Here is a 20,718-nt window from a genome sequence, read left to right on the forward strand (position 1 = left end):
ATCTGTTATCTGTAAAAATGTCCTTTTACTCTATAAAGATGTATAAGAGGCACTCTGGTTATACACATAATAGTAATAAATATAATTTTCTCCCTTCACTATCTGTAATGATGTTTCTCGTTATCATCCATGGGTTCAATACTGCAAACATCTAGGCTCAGTTCTTAGAGAACATTGTCTTGTAGTGACTCTAACTCTATGACACTTCTCTGTCATCCGGACATCACCAACCCTCTCATTTCCTACAAATGTTGAGCACCAATACCGTATACTACCAAGCTAGAGCTCTACTATTACTTACTACATGCCAAAACAGAGCAGGCTCTCTTACAAATCTCTTACAGAATTAACATATTCTTTGGTTTAATTTAAAATTAAATAAGCAAATAAAACAAGGAGGGTCTGATGAGGATGAGAAGCAATTCACATCTGAGTGAATGAATTCCCTTCCCTCTGTCTTTCCTTCCACTTTCTCCCGAATAGCAGATAAGGTGATTTGTGGGTTGATCTACCCCTCGTCGTAATTCTATGCTGTCTTCACTTATTTGAAAACTTGTCATGATAAACAGTGTGTTCACCATTTTTCCAGACTACCAATTAAAACCTTTCTAGTAATAATCTGTTATACAACGAATAAACAGTGTGGTAATTGCACCTTCAAAGTTCACACTAACTTAGTAACGATAGACTCTTCTCCCACTTCTGAAAGAGTCTGTTAGCACCTTGCAATAGGTTCATCCCCACCATGTAGAGAATATGTTTACAACAAGAAGTACATTCCTCATTGTCCTTCTATGGCTTTGTGTATGTGTGAATACGGTGTTGCTGCCTTCTGGGCATGAGGAAAGAGGTGGTCTTGATTTGTCCTTTGATACATCAAAGAGTAGACAGAATTCAAATCAAAGTACATTAGAGTACAGTCATGCCTTCTGAGCAGCTTCATCATGGAAGTCCCCAATTCTCTGCAGCTTATCCGAAGTATCTGAGGTTCTATTGCGGTCTTTTCTGAGGCACTTGAGGAAAAGGTTGAATTCCACCTGCAGTCATCAAACCTCTGAGCTGTCATTGTGGTGGCTCTGAGGGGGCATCATGGGCTGGCCGCTGCCAGAGCCCTTCGGGGCGTCCTTCCTCCTGAACCTCTCCTTGTTCTTGCACATCATCACTGCAATGCCCGTGAGGCAGATGCTGAGTAATCCCACCGCGATGCCTCCCACGACGGTGACCAGGCTGACCTCAGAGCTGGGACTGTCGAGCTCCCGGGGCAGGACGCCATCAGGAGGGACTCTCCCCGGGGGGATCTGCCTCTTGCTGGTGCAGTCCAGGGCAATGTGCTGGATGTTGGTTCCTCGGTTGTTTTCAGCACCGATTTCCCACGCCAACGGGGGCGTGCTCCTGATCTCCCTCCTCTTCCGGCTCTTGGGGGTGCCTTGGGGCTTGTCTTGACTCACCAGAGAGTGGTACTCCACACTTCTTTTGCCAATACCTCGATTGGCGTTGTCTTTTGATTTTACTGTGTAGATCGTGTGTATATACCATTCTCGGCCCAGAGCAACCTGGAAAACACAGCTCCATTTGTTAGGGAATTAGATACTGTATCTCATTTATGACTATTTGCAAGAGAAATTAAGAGCAGAGGTAATAATAAATGATAATTTAATTTAGTCAGCAGAATTAATTTACTTAATATTTTTGAGTGAGTAGAATGCACAAGGCTTTGTGTAAAGCACTCTGATACATTCTATGCCACTCTTAAGGGAGCATGTACTTGGTAAACATCTGGCACTTATAGTCATAGAATGTGAGAGCTGTAAAGAACTTTAAATATTACATGGTCTAGCTTATTCATTTAAAAATGAATAAATAAGAATACAGAGAAGTTAAGTGACTTTTAGATTTTCTGATGATTCTTTGAAATGTTCAGAGAGGCCATATGTTTTGAGAGTTAAGGTTAAAAATGAAAACAAAAAGTATCATACTTTAACTTCTTGTTTGAAAAGATTCAACATAATAAATATGCCTTCTTAAGATTCTTCCCATAGACTGAATAACATATTTCTACAGCCCATCTTGTCTGGATGATTCTTAATAAATATCCTAAGGGTGCATTCGCTCTCTCAAAGATTTACAATCTAAACACATCTCTAAATTTGTCGCGTTTGTCTGCTTGGGATTCTTGTGCCTGCCCAACAGAGAGAAGGTCCCTCTCCACCTTCTATCTCTGAGTCAGAATTTTCTATCTTGGTTTCTGAAATTTTTGAGAATGGAGATTTTGTGTGCTCCGCACAATTGCTTTTCTGAGTCTAGCAGTTCACACAAGATCACTCTAATTAAGATGTTGATGAAAAGTCAACAGGAAGGAAGTTTTGAATAAGAAAAGCAAATTACCCAACTGTCAGACTTAAATTTACATTCTGGGCTGGATAAAAGTCTCTGGTATATATAGTCGTAAACTAACATTAACATATTAATAAAAATAATATAAGCTAGAGTTTACGAAATACTCACTGTGTGCCCAGTATGGGGCTGTGTGGTTTATATGCATTGTCTTATTCATTGATCTCATTAACTCTATGCAATATTACTATTCCTGCCGTTTAAACATGAGGCATCCAAGACAAAGAAATATTCAGTAACTTGCACGTGGTTAGGTGGCCATTGCAGGTGAGTTTGTTTTTGGCCTACCTGAAAGAGTGGTGTTGAGTCGACTTTAAATCCATCAGATCCAGGCTGATTCACTAAGAGAATGGCCTCAGGGTCATCCGCGGCCAGCTTGGCATTAAACAGGACATTCCCAAAGCTGGTGGCTTGTGTCTCTGGCTGGGCTTTGTCCTTTAAGCAATAAGGAAAATGATAATTGCTGTAGATAGTGCCAACTTTTGCAAGGACAGAATGTTTTCCTGTTAGTTTTGTACAAGTACAAATTCCCGTAACAATGTTAACCTTTGTTTTAATTTAAAATGATGATATTGTTTTAAAATACAAGACAAAAAGGCTGAACTTTGAAAATCTGTCTAGTTCATGGTTTGGGTCAAAGCTCTTACCACAATTTTAAATCGATATAAGAGTGAAGGAGAGTCCGCCAGGCAGCCGTACTCTGCATTCGCCGGACTGTACTTGGGGACGTAGCCGTCGGCGCCAGTGCACAGGAACACCTTCTCAATGCTGCAGTAAAAGGAGTCCCCCAGATTCTGGACGGGATCCACCATAACACGACCATAAATTATATCACCTGAAACAGAGATGTGGAACTGTCACTTCCGTTATGAAACAAGGTCTTTCAATGTGACCGTGCAAACAGTTCATGATAATAATAACACAGAGATTATTTCCTGTGCTCCCTAAATCTGCTGTTGAGGGTTGAAGGCCTTTTTGTGTTAGCTTCATGATCTGGTCCACTCCCAGGCCTCAGATAAGACCACCGTGCACACTAACCACAAGTGACTGAAGATCTGCGGAGTCTCGGATGCTTCGCCACTAAGTGGGAATCATTTCAAGGTCTGGTCTACAGTTTGGCACTAATATATTCCATTGTGCTTAAAGTCCACTTTACACAAGTAAATTGGTTGGTAAGATGTAAGCTAGTGCAATACAGAATAACACTAAGAAAGAAAACATCAATAAAAATCGTAATTAGCTTTATTTGCTTTATCAAACCCCCTGGTACTGCATCATTTCTTTTTGCAGCTATTACTAAACCCCTACTATGTGTGCTAGGTATCTTGCCAGGTGCTATGTACACACCATTGAACAAGACAGGCTCAATCTTTGCCTATGAGGCATTTATGATCTTATGTAGCTGCAGCATTTGATTATATGCAAGCTGAAAACACATTCAAGAAAAAAATCCAAACTTGTTCCAAAAGTCACTCAAGTGAGGGGGATAGAGGTTCTCCTCCTCAGTATATAAAAAAATCCAATTTCAATGACTTCTTACACCTCCCAATGTAGATAAAGACTTAGTTATATTCTGAAATTCATGGAAGAAGCTATAATTTCTGCCCCTGCAACCGGCATACCAATAAAGCAAAGCACAACAGATTCACATGACAAACAGAGCAACCCTCTGATACCTTCTGCAAAAGCAACATCACTCTCTTGCCCAAATCCCATGGATCCATCAGACAACCAGAGACTCTTCTTGGAGAGTAGGTACATTTGGGTGTTCAAGCTAAACTCAGCCGCCACTGGATCACTGACCTAAAATCAAGTGTAAAAGCCCTTTTATGTATTGTTGGGAGCTCTGATGGTGGACAAACAGTTACAGATACACACATTCTCTGTATACTGAGGTGTAGACACTAAACACTGCATTGCATTTTGCCAACCAAGCTAACTTAGGGAATTGTAACATTGATTTTGTTCTTGTGAAGGCAAAACTGATGGAATTAAATTATTTTGTGAATGGGACTAAACAGCATTGCTTGAGCTCATTTCCACTGGTTTATAGGGCTATGTAAGGACTTGTAAATATCACGGTAAGTGGAAGGCCAACATTTAGGGTAAGTTCATGGGCAAAAGATGCCATCACATTTCTTGTAATACACAATGGCAGGCCGGGTGTGGTGGCTCACACCTGTAATCCTAGCACTCTGGGAGGCCGAGGCGGGTGGATTGTTTGAGCTCAGGAGTTCGAGACCAGCCTGAGCAAGAGCAAGACCCCGTCTCTACTAAAGAAATAGAAAGAAATTAGCTGGACAACTAAAAAAAAATCTATAGAAAAAATTAGCCGGGCACGGTGGCGCATGCCTGTAGTCCCAGCTAGCTGGGAGGCTGAGGCAGAAGGATTGCTTGAGCCCGGGAATTTGAGGTTGCTGTGAGCTAGGCTGACGCCACGGCACTCTAGCCCAGGCAACAGAGTGAGATTCTGTCTCAAAAAAAGAAAACAAAACAAAAAAAAAACCCACAATGGCAACTAGGTACTTTGAGGGGGTTTGAACTACAGGATTTCATATTCCTATTGTTAAGAACAAGACAAAGAGGTACAGAAGTCTGGGGAAAATTCTCAAATCTCTAAAGCAGCAAACTTCAGGAGGAGACAAGATAAGATCAGATAAAAAAAAATAACCCTGGCATACACTTGAATTATAAATTTTATATCCTGGACTAACAGATAAAGGGCCATTCTTTCCTCCTCCTTTCCTCCCTCACTTCTTTACTGTCTGACTTCCTTTTTTTCTCAGCATGCAATAGTTAAAGTCATCCATGTGTGAATACTTTCTTTTTTTTTCTTACTAATAAAGTAAACCATGACTTTAACAAAGTGGGATTCTGCAAGTCAAGAGATGATGATTCTATGAGACACACCTGTTGGAATCGGATGTCCAGGTCAAAGGTGACAGGCTCTCTGGGGTTGCAGGTGACGGGCAGGCGGTACTCCTGGTGGGGTGGGGTGGTACATGGCAACAGTTTTACCGTATAGGTCCCCGAGTAGTCACGTACCTTTGAGAGGAGAGAACATTATTTATATATTTCATATAAAAATCCGAGGTGCCATCAGAAGGCAGCAGAAAAGGAAAATTAAGTAAGGGTCTCAGTCACTTACTGCAAAGTCAGAGACGAAGCTCCACTGCTGCACCGGCTGGTTATAGGTGGGTTCACTCCTTATGAGGCGGAGGGAGAATGTCAGGCCCGGATGATTAGTTGACATGATCACTGAGCTTGTAAAGGAGGCTGGTGAGTGCCAGTAATGACAATGGTATAGTGGTTAAATTAAAAGAGTACATAACAGGTTAGAGTTTTCAAAGTACGTTATCATACAGTATTTGTTTTTTTTTTTTTTTTTTTGAGACAGAGTCTCACACTGTCACCCTGGGTGGAGTGCAGTGGTGTCATCTTAGCTCACTGCCACGGCACCTGGCCTTGCTTTTATTCTTATAATAAGCTTGCAAAGCAGGGATGGTTGGTATACTTATTCTTATTTTACAGATGAAGAAATTGGGCTGAGAGTGACTATGTGACTTTCCCAAAATCACAGGGCCAGGACATGTGACGTTTGATTCCTAATTCAGTGCTGTTTCTGCACTGTAATTCTGTCACAAGGTAATTGTATAGAAATGCTCAAACTGTTCAGGGCTACTTTCCAGAAGTCCAAGCAATAAAAAAAAGGCTGATGTGAATGCATTTATTGTGCACCAAAGCTATGAGCTGAACTTAAAATAGTCTATTAGTATCCACACAGCTGGGCAAACCCAATTTATGAATAGAATCTAATTTTAATTAGATTGCCTGTAATTGTGGCTAAACAAAGCTTCAGTTTATTAGAAAGGTGGACATGTGGAAGGAAACTGTAAAGACCAGGAAATCCTCATTTTCCAGAACTGTCAATTACAATAAAGCAAAATGATTTTGTGTTTTTAGTTCTTTATTTCTTGTAGTTCAGTCTCATAAAAATACAACGAAGCCTCTTTGTCTTCCTAAACACCAGCCCTCTTCGCTGCTTTGTTAGAGCTCATGCCCAGAAAAAGGAAGGATATAAACATGGTGAGTGAACTACTTTCCCTTTCCAATCTCAGCTGGCACTCTGGAAAAACATGCAAACCAGCTGAGTAATATGGAAAGTCAAATAAAAAAATAAATTATTTCTAATGACCTTTATTAAAAAACAAAGCTTTTGACTGCACAGTCCATCAGTTGGTAAAACTGCATAGCCAATTATTAACATAATTCATTAAACATGTCTGAGACTTAAATACGAATAGTGGAGTACTGGTTCTGACTCTATTATAGAAAGCGTTCTCACAATACCTCGGTAAAAGCTGTGAACAGAGAAGTGCTCGCTGAATGAATCACCTGAAATTCAATTTTTTTTTGTACAATGGAAGCAAAGCAGAGAAAGGGATTGTTATTGCTGTGCTTTTTAATTGAAGGAAAACTCCACTTAAAATGAACTCAATAGGGCTTCCTTTTAAGTTTACTCTAATTATTTTGCATTTTCTCTAAAATTTTGCATAATGATAATTTTGAGGATTATAAAATGAAGCCAAAAAATTATCAAGCTGTCGTGGTGATAATTACACATATATAATCCATTTGAAATTAAGGGCTTCAAAGGTAACAAGGAAGCGTGCTGAAACGTGTCTGCGTAAGGAAAAACTACATCCTTGTTGTGTATGGAGGGGCTGTTAATGGATAACGGGGCTTACCCGGATGTGACAGCACAAACAAGCCGTGGAACTGAGCCTTGGTCTTGAAGTGCACAGCCAGGCGCCCCTCCTCACCGATGCGCATGCTGGTTGGGTAGAGGGAACCTACAGTGGGAGAGCACCCAGGGGGAAATGTGAGTGGCCAGAGACCCCTAAAGTACAGATTCCTTCCAAAAGTGAATGCAGATCTATTTTGTCTCTAAGAATTCTAGGCAAAGGGTATTATCAGAGAATTCTGAGTAAGAGAGGCAGAAATATTTTCATTTTCTCTTGTAAGGAGAAAAGGTGTCTAAAAGGGAGGCAAAATGGATTAGGTATACTGAGTGAGGTCACTACGAAATACACAGATTGATTGCAATAGATTAAGTTGTTTTTTTTTTTTCCACAAAACTTTAGTTTACAAAAAGGAAGCTGTAAATTGAGACACATGACAAACGAACTTGTCAACATTATGGAGATTTGGACATGAAATGGGTTTCAGCTCTTCAGAATTATTAATATTTTGAATTTTATAAACTTAAAGAAAACTCTGGAGCTTTCCCAAGAAACTCAAGTTTGACAAAATTTATTTTCAGAGATCAAGAGAAGATCAAGAGATCCTCACGTAGAAGTTGAGAACCACAGAGAAGACCCTCATTAAGATTCACCTAAATATGTATCTGCTAAGGGCAAGACATGGAATCAAAACATTTGAAATAATCTGGAATGATTATTCAGGGTGATCATGTTACCTGTCACATAGCTTTAAGGTAATTTTAATCTGTTTAAGACAGTAGATTTATATTTGAGATGCACTATCAACTTTGTTTTCCTTCTGGCTAGTAAGAAGTAATGTTGGCATGGTGCTATGACATTCATGGATCCAGAACAGTAATGCATGTCTGAAAAGAAAAAGCACTGATTCTGTTAATGGATTAATTAGCTTTATGTTTGTGGATTTTGAGTTATGATTCTGACATGGAGATTGAAACAAAGTTTTGGAGATGTTCATGGGCCCAGTAGTTAGTGGCAATCACAACCAGTGTTTCAAGATATTCAGCTAAAGTATCCCAGAATAATAGTATTTTAAAACAGAAAGAGATATTAGAAATTTTGTCTGTCATTCAGAGGAAATTAAGTCCCCAAAAGATTAAACAATATGCTTGAGATCACACAGCTAATTAGCTGTAGAGTCAGAACTAAAATTTAGGACATAATTATTTATACTAGACTTTAAAATGTATCTTTCATTTTCAGAAAGAAACACGTGACCTTTTCCCTTGGGTTCATTCCGTATTTTTGATTGGAACTTCCTCTATCCATTTTCTAGAACCCATGGAAATATATACATGTGTTATGTAACACATACATGATTAACCAGCTAAGACAGACCACAAGAGTAAAATATCCATGAAACGCAGAAAATTATATTTAACAGTTACGTATTAGGCAAAATTTGAGGCACTCGTATGATTTAGTTAAAATAAAGCTTTTCCATGACAAAGGTGAAATTATCTTATTACTGGATAGAAAAAGAAAATATATCAAAAGTTGTTTCTATTATTTTTAGCTACAGTAAAAAATCCTCTGAAGAAATTTAAGCAGGTAAGAAAATGGGTTTTCTAAGTCTTATTAACCCACCTTGGAGTTCCGCTTCTGGGGGGCTGCCAATCCCATCGTTCCACAAGATGGCAGTGTCATACACAAAAGTTAGACGAAGCTCCGATTTCAAGTCAAAATGCTGCCAGCCTCCTATCCCCACGGGGGAATGGAACACGTAGGAAACATACAGAGGGACTCGAAGGGTCACATAGGATTGCACTAGGTTTAGGACCTAAAACAATAAAATTGTATCTATCAACACCATCCAATGTTAACTAAATGAGCCTAATTTTGTACAAGCCATTTTCTGCTTTCACTTAATCACTGAGGAAAGAAAATGATAGCATGTTATACTTTTTTCCCCTCACTTAATTTTGGAGCAATTAAATAGCTACTACCTACTTCCATTTAAAACAAAGAGTATGTATCAGAAATCCTTCAGATAAACGGCATTATTTTGAAAATACTATATACTTAAACAGTCCTTTTAATTTTCTAGCAGTTTTATTAAGTTCACATACATATAATTCACCTATTTAAAGTGAACAATTCAATGGTTTTTCATATATTCAAGGAGTTGTGTAACCATCACCATAATCAATTTTAGAACATTTTTATCACCTCTAAAAGGAAGGTAATAGCAGTCACCTATTCCCTCCTCCCCTGGCAACCATTGTGTCACTATGTATTTGTCTGTTCTGGACATTTCACATAAATGGAACCATGTATGTGGTTTTTTGTGATGGACTTCTTTGACTTAGCATAATGTTTTCAAGGTGCATCCCTGATGTGGAATGTCTCCGTACTTCATTCCCTACTATTACTGAATAGCAGCCCATTGTATTCATGCATTACATTTTACTTATCTATTCATCAGCTGACGGTCATTTGGGTTGTTTCCAGTTCTTTTCTATTACGAAAAATACTGTTATGAGCTACTTTTTCATTACATACAGGAAGATAAAGCAGGAAAGATCTGGGAGCAAATATGCTTAGTCATGACATGTAACATTTACAATGTCTCAAGAATCATTAGTTGAAATGAAGTGTCTTACTTTGAATTTTATACTTTTCTCCTTCAAGTTTTTAGCAGATGGGTTGGGGGCAGTGGAGGATAAACTATCTATTGAGCACCTACTATGTTTCAGACATTATCTTAGTTTCCCCAAAGTGCTATTTATTATAATATTTTCACTCTCCCTCCATAATCATATTTATATAATATGTATGTGTGGATAGTTGGATGGATGAATGGATAGATGGATAAATGGATGATGGATAGAAAGAGAAAGAGATAGGATATTTAAGCCTCAAAGAAATAAATTTCCCACAAAATTCTCGAAACCTCCTGAGTGGCTCTGCCAAGATTAGAACCCAGCTTTTGACCCATGTTTTTTCTACTCTATCACACGTCATCATATTCCAAACAAAGCTGAGGGCAGTCCTAGGATCATCCCGCAAAGGTTATCATATTTAATTCTCAAAATAGCTCTGCAGAATAGTAGGGTGTATACAGCTAGCCTCTTCTACATAGGAGGAAAGAAAGGACTTAGGTCAGATCACATTCCTTAGAAGTTCAAGTCAGGCTGTCTGATAATGGTCTAGTTCTTTCCTCCACACTGAGCTGACAACAGGAATCACATACATGAGTCCGCAGATAATTTAAATCATGAGAACCATAATTTATAACGTTATCATAGAGTTAAAAGTAAACTCAAGGTCACAAAAATGAAAACCTCAATCCCTAATAAAATACATAAAAACAGAACCATCTGTGTGGTAACCAGCACTTCCCATTACCTGCTAACCTGGCCAGCAGGTGAGATACCTAGCAATAAAACTCCTTTGAGATAGTATTTTCTAAGGGTGGCTATTATTACTGTCATTGAGCAATTGATTTTGAAGTTCAGTATTAACACTTTGGGGAGGGTGATTAAGTCAGTCCACATGCCACTAGTGATTAAGATTAATATTTTAATAAACTATGATTTTTTTAAAAAATAGGCACTAGGCATGGATTTTTAATTAAACTTTGTAGGTGCTAAGAATAATTGTTGCCAATATTATATTCTATACATCAAATGTCATTGAGTGTGCTATTTTGGAATGAATTACCAATATTCAGTTCCTATGAATAAATTACTTGGAGTACAGCTCTCCGAATAATTCTTACTTGATTTCATTTGATTCTTGTGGGAAACTAGAGTTTGATCACTTCTGGACACAGAATCTGCACCTTATTGCACTTTCTTATTACCTATGGCCAGATCTTCTTTCTGTGTACTTAGAATCTCTACCTAGAGGAACTGGAGCCCACATGGGAATCACCTCGACCATCCAGGTAACCTCCCTGTTTATTTCTTCAAACTTGGAGAACACAATGCAACCAATCTAACTTTTATATGCCATCTAAAAAAGCACTTAATTTTCTTTCAGCCTGTACCACAAGACTTTTTAAAGGCATTTGTTCATACTAAAAGAAATGTATATGAAGTCTTAAAGACACTGAGACACAATGAGTGATTTTATGTTCTTACTGATGTTCGAAGTTTCTTCAACAAAGGCAAACAACACTTTAAATTCCATATTTAAAAGTAAAGTGTAAAATGCACATGACCTGGAAAAGGGAACCCACTGTCAAATTTATACTATTAATACTATACTAAATGGCAAGTATGTATTTAGGGAGGGTATTGTCTGCTTTAGGGACATAGAAAGGCCTCTCGTCTGTGTGTGAGATAGGCAAGAAGGGGAAGAATAGAAAGAAAGGAGAGTAGCCCAAAAGAAAAATTATAATATTGTTTATGGTGGAAGTTAGTATTGAGGAAAATTGCAGTAGATTTAATTCTTCACTTCTTTTGGCCATATAGTTGTAGCTATCCAATTTACATGTTATCTTCATGATGTTTTAAAATTCCCATAGAAGTAGGCAGTATATATACATACACATTAGTGAAAAATAATCTAGGTTTTTCTTGTTCCTTTGCAACTTTCGCTTGAGCAAGGGTATATTTTACATTTGGAGGACTTAAGCCATGGAGAACTGGCTTGCCCAAGATTATTCAGTGCAATCAGGACCAACACCCAAGTATCTACACCAGCACCATTCAGTACAAATATAATGTGAGCCCACATATGTCATTTTGAATTTTCTCACAGCCACATTCAAAAAGTAAAAAGAAACAGGTGAAATCAATCTGAATAATATAGTTTACTTAGACCAATATATATTAATATACAATCAATATCAAATAATTTTTGATAAGATATTATACATTCTTTTTATGGACTAAATCTCTAAATTCTGGTATGTATTGTAATGTACAACACATATCAATTCTGACTAGTCCCAGTCTGAGTACTCAATAGCCACACATGGCTGCTGGCTGGACTCTCCTACCCAAGGTCTTTCAAGTAGACCACATATATTGAAAAAAATAATCAAATAAAAATATTTTACCATCACGCATAGACCCCACTTTCATGTGGGATATGAGGTTTGTGTTTACTTCAAAGATTAAAAACTGGGCCAGAGCTCTTGGAATTTTATCTGAGGGCCACCCCTGGGTAGGGATTTCCCACTGGTTGAAATGTCTTTCTGTTGCTGCTTCGGCTGCCAGACACATGCCTGTAACATCAAGACGGTGGTGTTTGTGAACAGGTAAGGAAGGCTCATCGATCTCAATAGCTTGAGTCTCAGTAGAATGTATACTTAGCTACTCAGGTGAGGTCATTGTTTTAACAAGTTAGAATTTTAGCCAAATTCTCTGAGTAACAGCAGATTACACATCCAGGGACACTTAGGGGAAAAAGACTTTGGCTTTTGTCTAATTACAAACCTTTCTGAAGGTCTGTAGTATCACAGAGGCAGGAGCAGACTCTGGGATGAGGGCCAATACTGGTCCCCAAATTCTTTAGAATTAAGGACAAATCTAGGGGTATGGGATAAGGCAGGATGAGAAATAATCTAAATGACGAACAATAGGACAGTTAAATAAATTATGATCACACACTCACAGGGTGAAATATCACATGGCCATCAAAAGACATGTACCTGAAGACTACACCTTGTCAGGGGAAATGCTTACATGTTAAGTAAAAACGGTATATAAAATGTTATAAATAACATTATGCCACTGCTTTAAAAATGTATATGTATATTGAAAAGAGATTAGAAAATATGTCTATATACAGTGATGGTGTGATAATGGATGAGATGTTTTTTCTTTTTCTACACTTCTTTAGTTCCCTCAATTTCCATGGTGATTTCATTCCTTTCATTACAAAAATACATTATTAAAAAAGTAACTGGTAAATTTGACAAAATAGAAAGCAACAACACTTCATGAAAATTCTACATTTTGGATTTCTCCTGCTATTAATATTTCTTTTTTTTTTTTGAGACAGAGTCTCACTCTGTTGCCCGGGCTAGAGTGAGTGCCATGGCATCAGCCTAGCTCACAGAAACCTCAAACTCCTGGGCTCAAGCGATCCTCCTGCCTCAGCCTCCCAAGTAGCTGGGACTACAGGCATGAGCCACCATGCCCGGCTAATTTTTTCTATATATATTTTTAGCTGTCCAAATCATTTCTTTCTATTTTTAGTAGAGATGGGGTCTTGCTCTTGCTCAGGCTGGTCAAAGCCGATGGCCACACCCGGTATTATTCCCCGGCGGTCTCCCATCCAGGTCCCGACTGGCCTGACCCTGCTTAGCTTCCTAGATCAGACAGACGAGATTGGGTGCCTTCAGGGCAGTGTGGCCTCAGACTCTTGACAAATGAGTTAGAGTGGCTTACATATACAAGAGAATCAGTGTACCAAGTGTAAGAGAATGAGATGGAAAAAGACGACTTCTAAAGTATATTCTAGACTCAAAGCTCCATATTTCTATATCAAGTACACTGTAAAAAGGGAGCAAATTTTTTCCTCAAACAAAGCAAGTAAGAAAAAACACTTGTTTACTTTTCCAAAATCATACTACATCTTCCAAGTCCATTACAATTTCATGTTTTAATTGTAAACTGTAATTTGGGTTGCATTTCTGCAGCTTATTTATGCACATTGAACCACACTATCAGTTGCTGTTTGCCTAACAAGGTGAAAGAGTTGAGATTCTGACCTTGTAATCCAGCTAGCCAAGCCCGTAAAAGGTAAAACAAACTACAGTGTTTTATTTTTCAAATAAATTGTTTTCAAGACAAAAACCACCAAAATATTCAATAGTTTTCAAAACTTAGTTTAACTTTATAACCATTTGGCATCAAAAGTGTCTTTCATTGTATGCCCAAACAATTTTAAATTTTATTTATAAAACACATGTTGCACATAAAGGGGGAGTAGAATCACTCATTTAATCTACCTCTATTTTTCTTTTCCTGCTGTTTATCTTCTTTTATATTTTAGAAGCTAACTATTGAAAACAATTTTAGAGTCAAATATCATTAGAGAAATTCCAAATTTCCTTTTCTTGGTATGTAACATTTTTCATTTTTATAGAAGTGATGAGGTGACTCTTCCAACTCTATTTTGTTGATGTGTAAGCTTCCTATCTGGTGTCATCACCAGGTACCTGATAAGCTCCCTGGCACAGAGTAGGTGTTCATTAAATATTTCTTTAATGGATAAATGTACAAATGAATAGGATGTCAGAGCAGATATAGTTTTAACATCAGCTGAAGCTAGGTATAGTCAAATGCATAAAACTTAATCAAACTTCATTGCTGTTAACAGATAACTATTCTGGTTTTTCAGGTGATTACCTTGGAAACTCTTTCTTGTAAGTTAAATAATTTGAATTGGGAAGTTGGGGCAGGCAGAAAACCCTTTCAGTGTGTGTTAGAAACAGGTTTTCAATCACAAAGAAAAATGCAGGGACTTGGCAATATTTCGTGGTGGTAGCTTTAGCTACTAAGAACACATAAAGAAGGAAAAAATCAATTCTCCATCATTTTGTTCCTGGCAGAAGCAATTACCAGTTAATAAAATGTGTTTGCACAGTGATTACCTTGATTTAAGATGCCAAGTCTGGGAAAGGACGTGAAGAGGGAAATAATGTCTGCTAGGAGCCTGGCCAGAGCTCTATGGACTGTGGAGGACAAACAGACCTGGGCCAGCCTTGGCTTCCCACAGGTGCTGTTCACAGGGGTGGCCAATAAAACCAAGAAGCCTCTCTGAAGGACATGTAGCCCATGCTGCCCATGCTGATGGGTCACTTTTATTTTTGCCGGCTTCCCAATTCTAAATGCATAAATGGAAAAGTGTGTAAGACTCTCACGACATTCTAAAGCAGAATCTATTTACCAAGCATTTAAGTTTGCTTTCCTTCAGGTGCCATCTCATGAAACATGGTTGCATTCATAATTGCTCTGCCTGTACTCAGATGAAGCTGTAGGCCAGTGTTGTTAGAAGGTGGATTTGCATTGTTTTACCAGCAGTGGGTGTGGATGTAATCTGGCACATATTTTCATGATTGCTGTTGGACAGCATTCTTGTACCAAGAACAAAGAAAAGAGTTCATCTGGCTTTCTTGCAATTGCATCTGTGACCATATCCATTCCTCATATTCACTCACTCAATTTAATGCCCAGATAAGCATTATGATGTGTTAAGAGCATGGGCTTACAAGTTATTTGAATTCTCTTTGCTTCAGCTTTCTAATGTGTAAAAAGGGAACAAAGATAGTACTTATCTCACAGGCTTGTGGTGAGGACAGAATGAGCGGAAATATATAAAGTGTTTAGAAGAATGGCAACGTTAGCTATTACTATTATTATTACCATTACTGTTATTTTTAGTACCATTGTTAGACATTTTTCTTCTTCTCTAGAGCCCAAAACTAATAGAATAAAATATTTCAGAGGGTTAACTTTCTTCTACTTTACATTTTCTTCTCCTTCAACTATATTTAAATAATGTGCATGTGTGTTGGGGGAGGATATAGGAGAATATCAATAGCGAGAGGAGAAGTAAAAGTATAAAACCAAGGATTAAAGTAGGGGAAACTGAATGGCCATCTGTGATGGTTAATTTAGGTTGTCAACTTGAATAGATTAAGGAAACCCCAGATAATTGGTAAAGCATTATTTCTGGGTGTATCTGTGAGGGTGTTTCCAGAAGAGATCAATGTTAGAATTAGTGGACTGAGCAAGGAAGATCTGTCCTCATCCAATGTGGGTGGGCACCATACAACTGGCTGAGGCCTGGATACAAAAAAAAAGACAGATTAAAAAAGAAAAAGAAAAAGAATTTTCCCTCTGTGGTTTTTTTTTTTTTTGAGACAAGGTTTTGCTCTGCCGCCTGGGCTAGAGTTCAGTGGTGTCATTATAGCTCACTGCAACCTCAAACTCCTGGGCTCAAGGGATCCTTCCACCTTAGCCTCCTGAGTAGCTGGGACTGCAGGTGTACACTACCATGACCAGCTGATTTTTCTGGTTTTTTTTTTTTTTTTTTGCAGAGACAAGGTCTTGCTATGCTGCTGAGGCTGGTCTTGAACTCCTGGCCTTATGCAATCCTCCCACCTCGGCCTTCCAAAGTGCTAGGATTACAGGCCTGAGTCACTGTGCTTGGCCTCTGTCTCTTTCTTCAGAAGCTGGGGCAAACTTCTTTTCCTGCCCCTGGACATCAGAACTCCAGGTTCTCTGGCTTTTGAACTTTGGAACTTGCAGCAGCAGCCACCCAAGGTTTTTAGGCCTTTCGCCTTGGATTGAGAGTTAAACCATGGGGTTCCTGGGTTTTTGGGCCTTTGGACTTGGACTGAGCCACACTACTGACTTCCCTGGTCCTCCAGCTTGCAGACGGCCTATCGTGGGACTGCTCAGCCTCTATAATATTGTGAGTGGATTCCTGTAATAAATCCCATATATCTGTATGTCTATTCTATTGGTTCTGTCTCTCTGGAGAGACATCTCTAAGCTTCACTCTAAGAGAATAAGCAATATGTTTTATTAGATCATAGTACCATTTAGTTTACACTGAGGATTTTAGACTTTTATAACAAGGTCCTGAAATCTCAATGATTTATACTGAATCCAGTCATCTCTATGATGTTGATCATCATGGTTATGCTATTAAACTTATTTTCAAAAATGCAAAAGCAGGAAAATCTTTTCAGAAGGAATTCATACACGTTGGCCGTCTTACTTAGAAAGGTAACATGAATTGTTTTTGCATTTTTTAGTAGTTTCATTTATATTGTCTGCCAAACTAAATGGATGATGTTAAGCCAGGCATGGGGGCAATTGTTAAAACAAGGATGAATGTTTTCTAATAAAGTTTAGCATAAAGAAAAAAAGTAACACAAACTAGCTAAGAATTGGATGGTGCAATCATTCTTACACTGCACTCTCTCCTAGTATTATGTAACAAAAGCCTTTCTGGCAGGTGAAACTTAACTGAAAACCTGCAATTGCTGGTTTCCCCTAATGGGGTAGAACTTCTGGCAGCTCAATAGAAGCAGGGCAATGACTTTTCTAGCTAGCAGAAGTAAAGGGAAGGAAAAAAGATACCTAACTTGAAGAATTCAACAGAGAAACTGATATTTAAAAATCATCAAAATATGTCTACTTTAGCTGAGCGTTTTATAATAAGATTTGATCTGAGAAATGAACACATTAGAGGGCAGGCTTTGCATTCAAAATGCCCCTGATACACTGGAGAAGTGGACAGATACAATAGCGTAAAGCCTAAGCAGGACAAGTGCAGGACTTTTACTAGAAAAGTCTACTTGGGTAGCATGTACTAAATATGGAGAAGTGCTGCCATTCTGTGGAGAAGATAAAAACATTCTTGAGGGTAAATACAGACCATGAACACAGAGAAGCTCTATAGTATGAAGAAGTGATTTTAACAAGGAAGAATGAGAACTATAATGCAATCCTATAACTGTATCCAGTTTTGCTTATGCCAATAGATCCTATGACTTAAGCAAGAATCTGAGAGAAGAACAACTGGAAGAGAAATATAAATGATGTAGTAGTGGATTGAAAGCAACTTTATGAGGAAGAGCTAAAGCAACTACAGATACTTGATCTATAAAGGAAAAGGCTGAGGTAGATTTGTTAATATGAACCTTTATTTTTATTCTGGGGATAAGATCTCTTTTTTTTTTTTAACGTTTTTTTCAGGTGGCAAAGACAGGCTGGGAAAGAGGGACCTGAGGAATTAGCACTACTAAGGTTTAAGTAACTTGCCCAAGGACACACGGCTAAAAGATACCAGAGCCAAGACTGGGTGTGCATTTGCTTGAATCCAATACCTACTAGAACCTTCCCACCATTTCATACTGCCTTTTGTTGGTGTTTTTATTTAGAATTTACTTGCAATCCCTGCAAGTTACTGAATATTGCTACTTTCAGGGGAGGTGGTTATGATGTGTCATTATCTTTGAGTCCAGTTCGACATCAACACCAGCTGAATTTGTCAAGTTCTACGGCTTTACTGTGGGGTTAAACCCATAGTAGTTATCTAGTTTTTTCTTACTACTACTTGTTTTATATTTTAATTCTTTAATATGTTTTATGTTATAATATCTTATATATATAGCAATATATACAGAAAACACAGCCTCACTTTAGCTAAATCTTGAAGGGCATGATATTGTCTGCATCCCATTCAACACTTTAATGCATAAGCCTACTTATATAGTTCCTCATTCAGTCCAGGTAAGACAGAGCATGCTTTTAGTTCAAATATTCATTATAATTTTAAATAACATCCTATATATTTTAGATTCTCCATTATAATCCCAGTGGAGACCTTGCTTCCTTCTCATTTTAAGAACTCTGTTGCTGCTGATGGTGGGATGCAGATTTTTGTGTGTGTATTTTACATGTAAATGTCTGTGGAGTATGAAGAAATATCAGTAATTGTAGAGTAAAAGTAACAGTAGGCTTTTGATGAAAATACCTTTGACTATGTTAGTGATAGAGAAATGAAAGAAGGAGGGAGGAAAAGAGGAGAAAATGAGAAAGAAAAGGGAAGAAACCAAAACAAGAGGACAGAAGGAGAGAAAGACAGACGGTGGTTGGAGAAGAAAGTTAATAAAGAGGGAGAAAAACTAGATTGACCCCCAGGATTGTTAAGTCCTCACTTTAGGTGGTTCCTGATACAGTATCACAGGCATTTATGCATAGACATGAGAAATGATGATGTGCCCTTTGAAGAGAAATCAGACTATAAGGATTTTTATAATATCAAAGTAGATTTGGAGCATAAGGCAATAATTATACAGGGTCCTTTCGAAACAATGATAATATTTCTAATACATCATCAAAAAATACATATATTTAGGCCCACTGCTCCAGAAATAGACATGGATTTTCACACCATCCATGCCAGTTGTCTGGTCTCTATAGTTAATGACCTACCTAACTAAGATGCAAGATTAAAGTTGGGATTTAGAACAAATCTATGAGGCAGAACAAACAACTGGTTTATCTAGTGACCAAAGCTCAAATGTTAAAAGCCTGTACCTGTCCATCTGTTCCAATGGTGCCTCCACAGTCAGTGAGGAGTTCTGACATGTCATAGTAGCTGACAAACTCCCACAAACAGGCCTCCAGGTTCAGGTTTCGGTAGAAGCGTAAGGTACTAGAACCTCTGATAGATGAGCTGTACTGATAAGGATACGTCTCTCCAATGATTTCTGGATTTTTCATAGCATCAGTCAGGAAACCATGGTGGGTCTTCACTTCAGTGTAATCCAAGAGGTTGGAGCACTTGTGGTTTCCAACTCTTGTGCCATCGGGGCTCAGGGTGAGCTCAAAGTTGGAAAGCTCTCTAGTGGAGATCACAGGGAGCATGCCTAAGAGAAATGGAAATGATTGTTAAAGTTCTTACAGGCAGCCAAGAATTCTCAACACTTTACAATTTCTTTATCTCTTGAAAAAACAAGTGTCATAAAATACTGCACAGCAGTGATTATGAAGTGGTATCCTAGGAATCTTCGGGTTCCCTACGAATTTCTTAAGAGATCCATGACATTAAAGCTATTTTCATAATAATGCCATGTTATTATTTGACTTTCCAACTGCATTCTCTCATGAGTGTACAGTAGAGTTTTTCAGAGACTACAAGATGTGATGGATTGCAAAAGGTTTCATGCAGAAGCAGATATGAGAAACCAGCTGTCTCCTATTAAGCCAGACATTAAAGATAATGTCAAATATATTAATATATACAATGCTACTCTTATTATTATTTTTTGTTTTATAACTTATAGTTATTTTTCTTAAGAGATACTTTTCATGGTAACATGTAATGGATTTATTTTTATTTTTAAATGAATGAATATTTAACAGTTCTTCTGTTTTAGTTTTAAATCTAATAAACATTTATAGATATCACCCACAAAAACAAAATGTCTTTGAGATCTTCAAGAATATTTAAGATGTCCTGAGACCAAAAAAAAAAAAAAATTGAAAATTACCACTATACATATAGGCTAAGGATAGGTGAACTTCTTCTGTGAAGGGCCAAATAGTAAATATTTTAGGAGATCTGTAGGCCTTGAGGTCTCTGTTGAAACTTTTCAATGCTGCCATTGTGGAGCAAATGCCAACACTATGTAAAGGAATGAACACAACTGTGTGCACTACAATTTTATTACGGGCAATGGATTTGAATTTCATATAATTATCATGTGTCACAGTCTTCTTGTTTTTCCCCCCAAACACTGAGAAACATAAGGCCATTCTTAGCTTGCAGGCCATAAGAAAACAGGCAGCAGGCTGGATTTGGCCACAGGTCATAGTTTGCTGATGCCTGGCATAAGCAATGCAGCAAAGGGCTATGGATGAGGTCTTCTCTCTGGGCCTTTCCCTCCTCTCCCTTTCAGGTCTCCCAGAGCAAAACTCGGCCCCACGAAAGAACTGGTCAGACTCCACCATGCTTCTGGCAGAGCTGTGGCTATTGAATGTTTCAGAAAATGCAAAGTCAAGCCCTAAGAGTGGTATAAGGGACTGGCCACTCTTTCTATTAGGAAAGAACTGTTACAGGT

At 38.1% G+C, this 20,718-nt stretch overlaps 1 protein-coding gene across 1 annotated transcript in view; it reads right to left on the bottom strand.

Moving 5' to 3' along the window:
* Positions 1-323: 323 nt before the first annotated feature.
* FREM2 (FRAS1 related extracellular matrix 2) overlaps positions 324-20,718 on the bottom strand; it is a 144,266-nt gene continuing 123,871 nt past the window's right edge. The window contains exons 16-24 of the mRNA XM_045566735.1: positions 19,193-19,524; positions 8,763-8,955; positions 7,143-7,247; positions 5,543-5,670; positions 5,305-5,439; positions 4,071-4,197; positions 3,042-3,229; positions 2,683-2,829; positions 324-1,553 (exon numbers count right to left, since the gene is read on the bottom strand). Coding sequence (XP_045422691.1) covers positions 1,047-1,553; positions 2,683-2,829; positions 3,042-3,229; positions 4,071-4,197; positions 5,305-5,439; positions 5,543-5,670; positions 7,143-7,247; positions 8,763-8,955; positions 19,193-19,524 — 1,862 coding nt within the window. The 3' untranslated portion in view covers positions 324-1,046. The remainder of the gene's footprint in view (positions 1,554-2,682; positions 2,830-3,041; positions 3,230-4,070; positions 4,198-5,304; positions 5,440-5,542; positions 5,671-7,142; positions 7,248-8,762; positions 8,956-19,192; positions 19,525-20,718) is intronic.

Source organism: Lemur catta, chromosome 13 (genome assembly GCF_020740605.2).
Source record: "Lemur catta isolate mLemCat1 chromosome 13, mLemCat1.pri, whole genome shotgun sequence".
Classification (NCBI taxonomy): Eukaryota; Metazoa; Chordata; class Mammalia; order Primates; family Lemuridae; genus Lemur; species Lemur catta.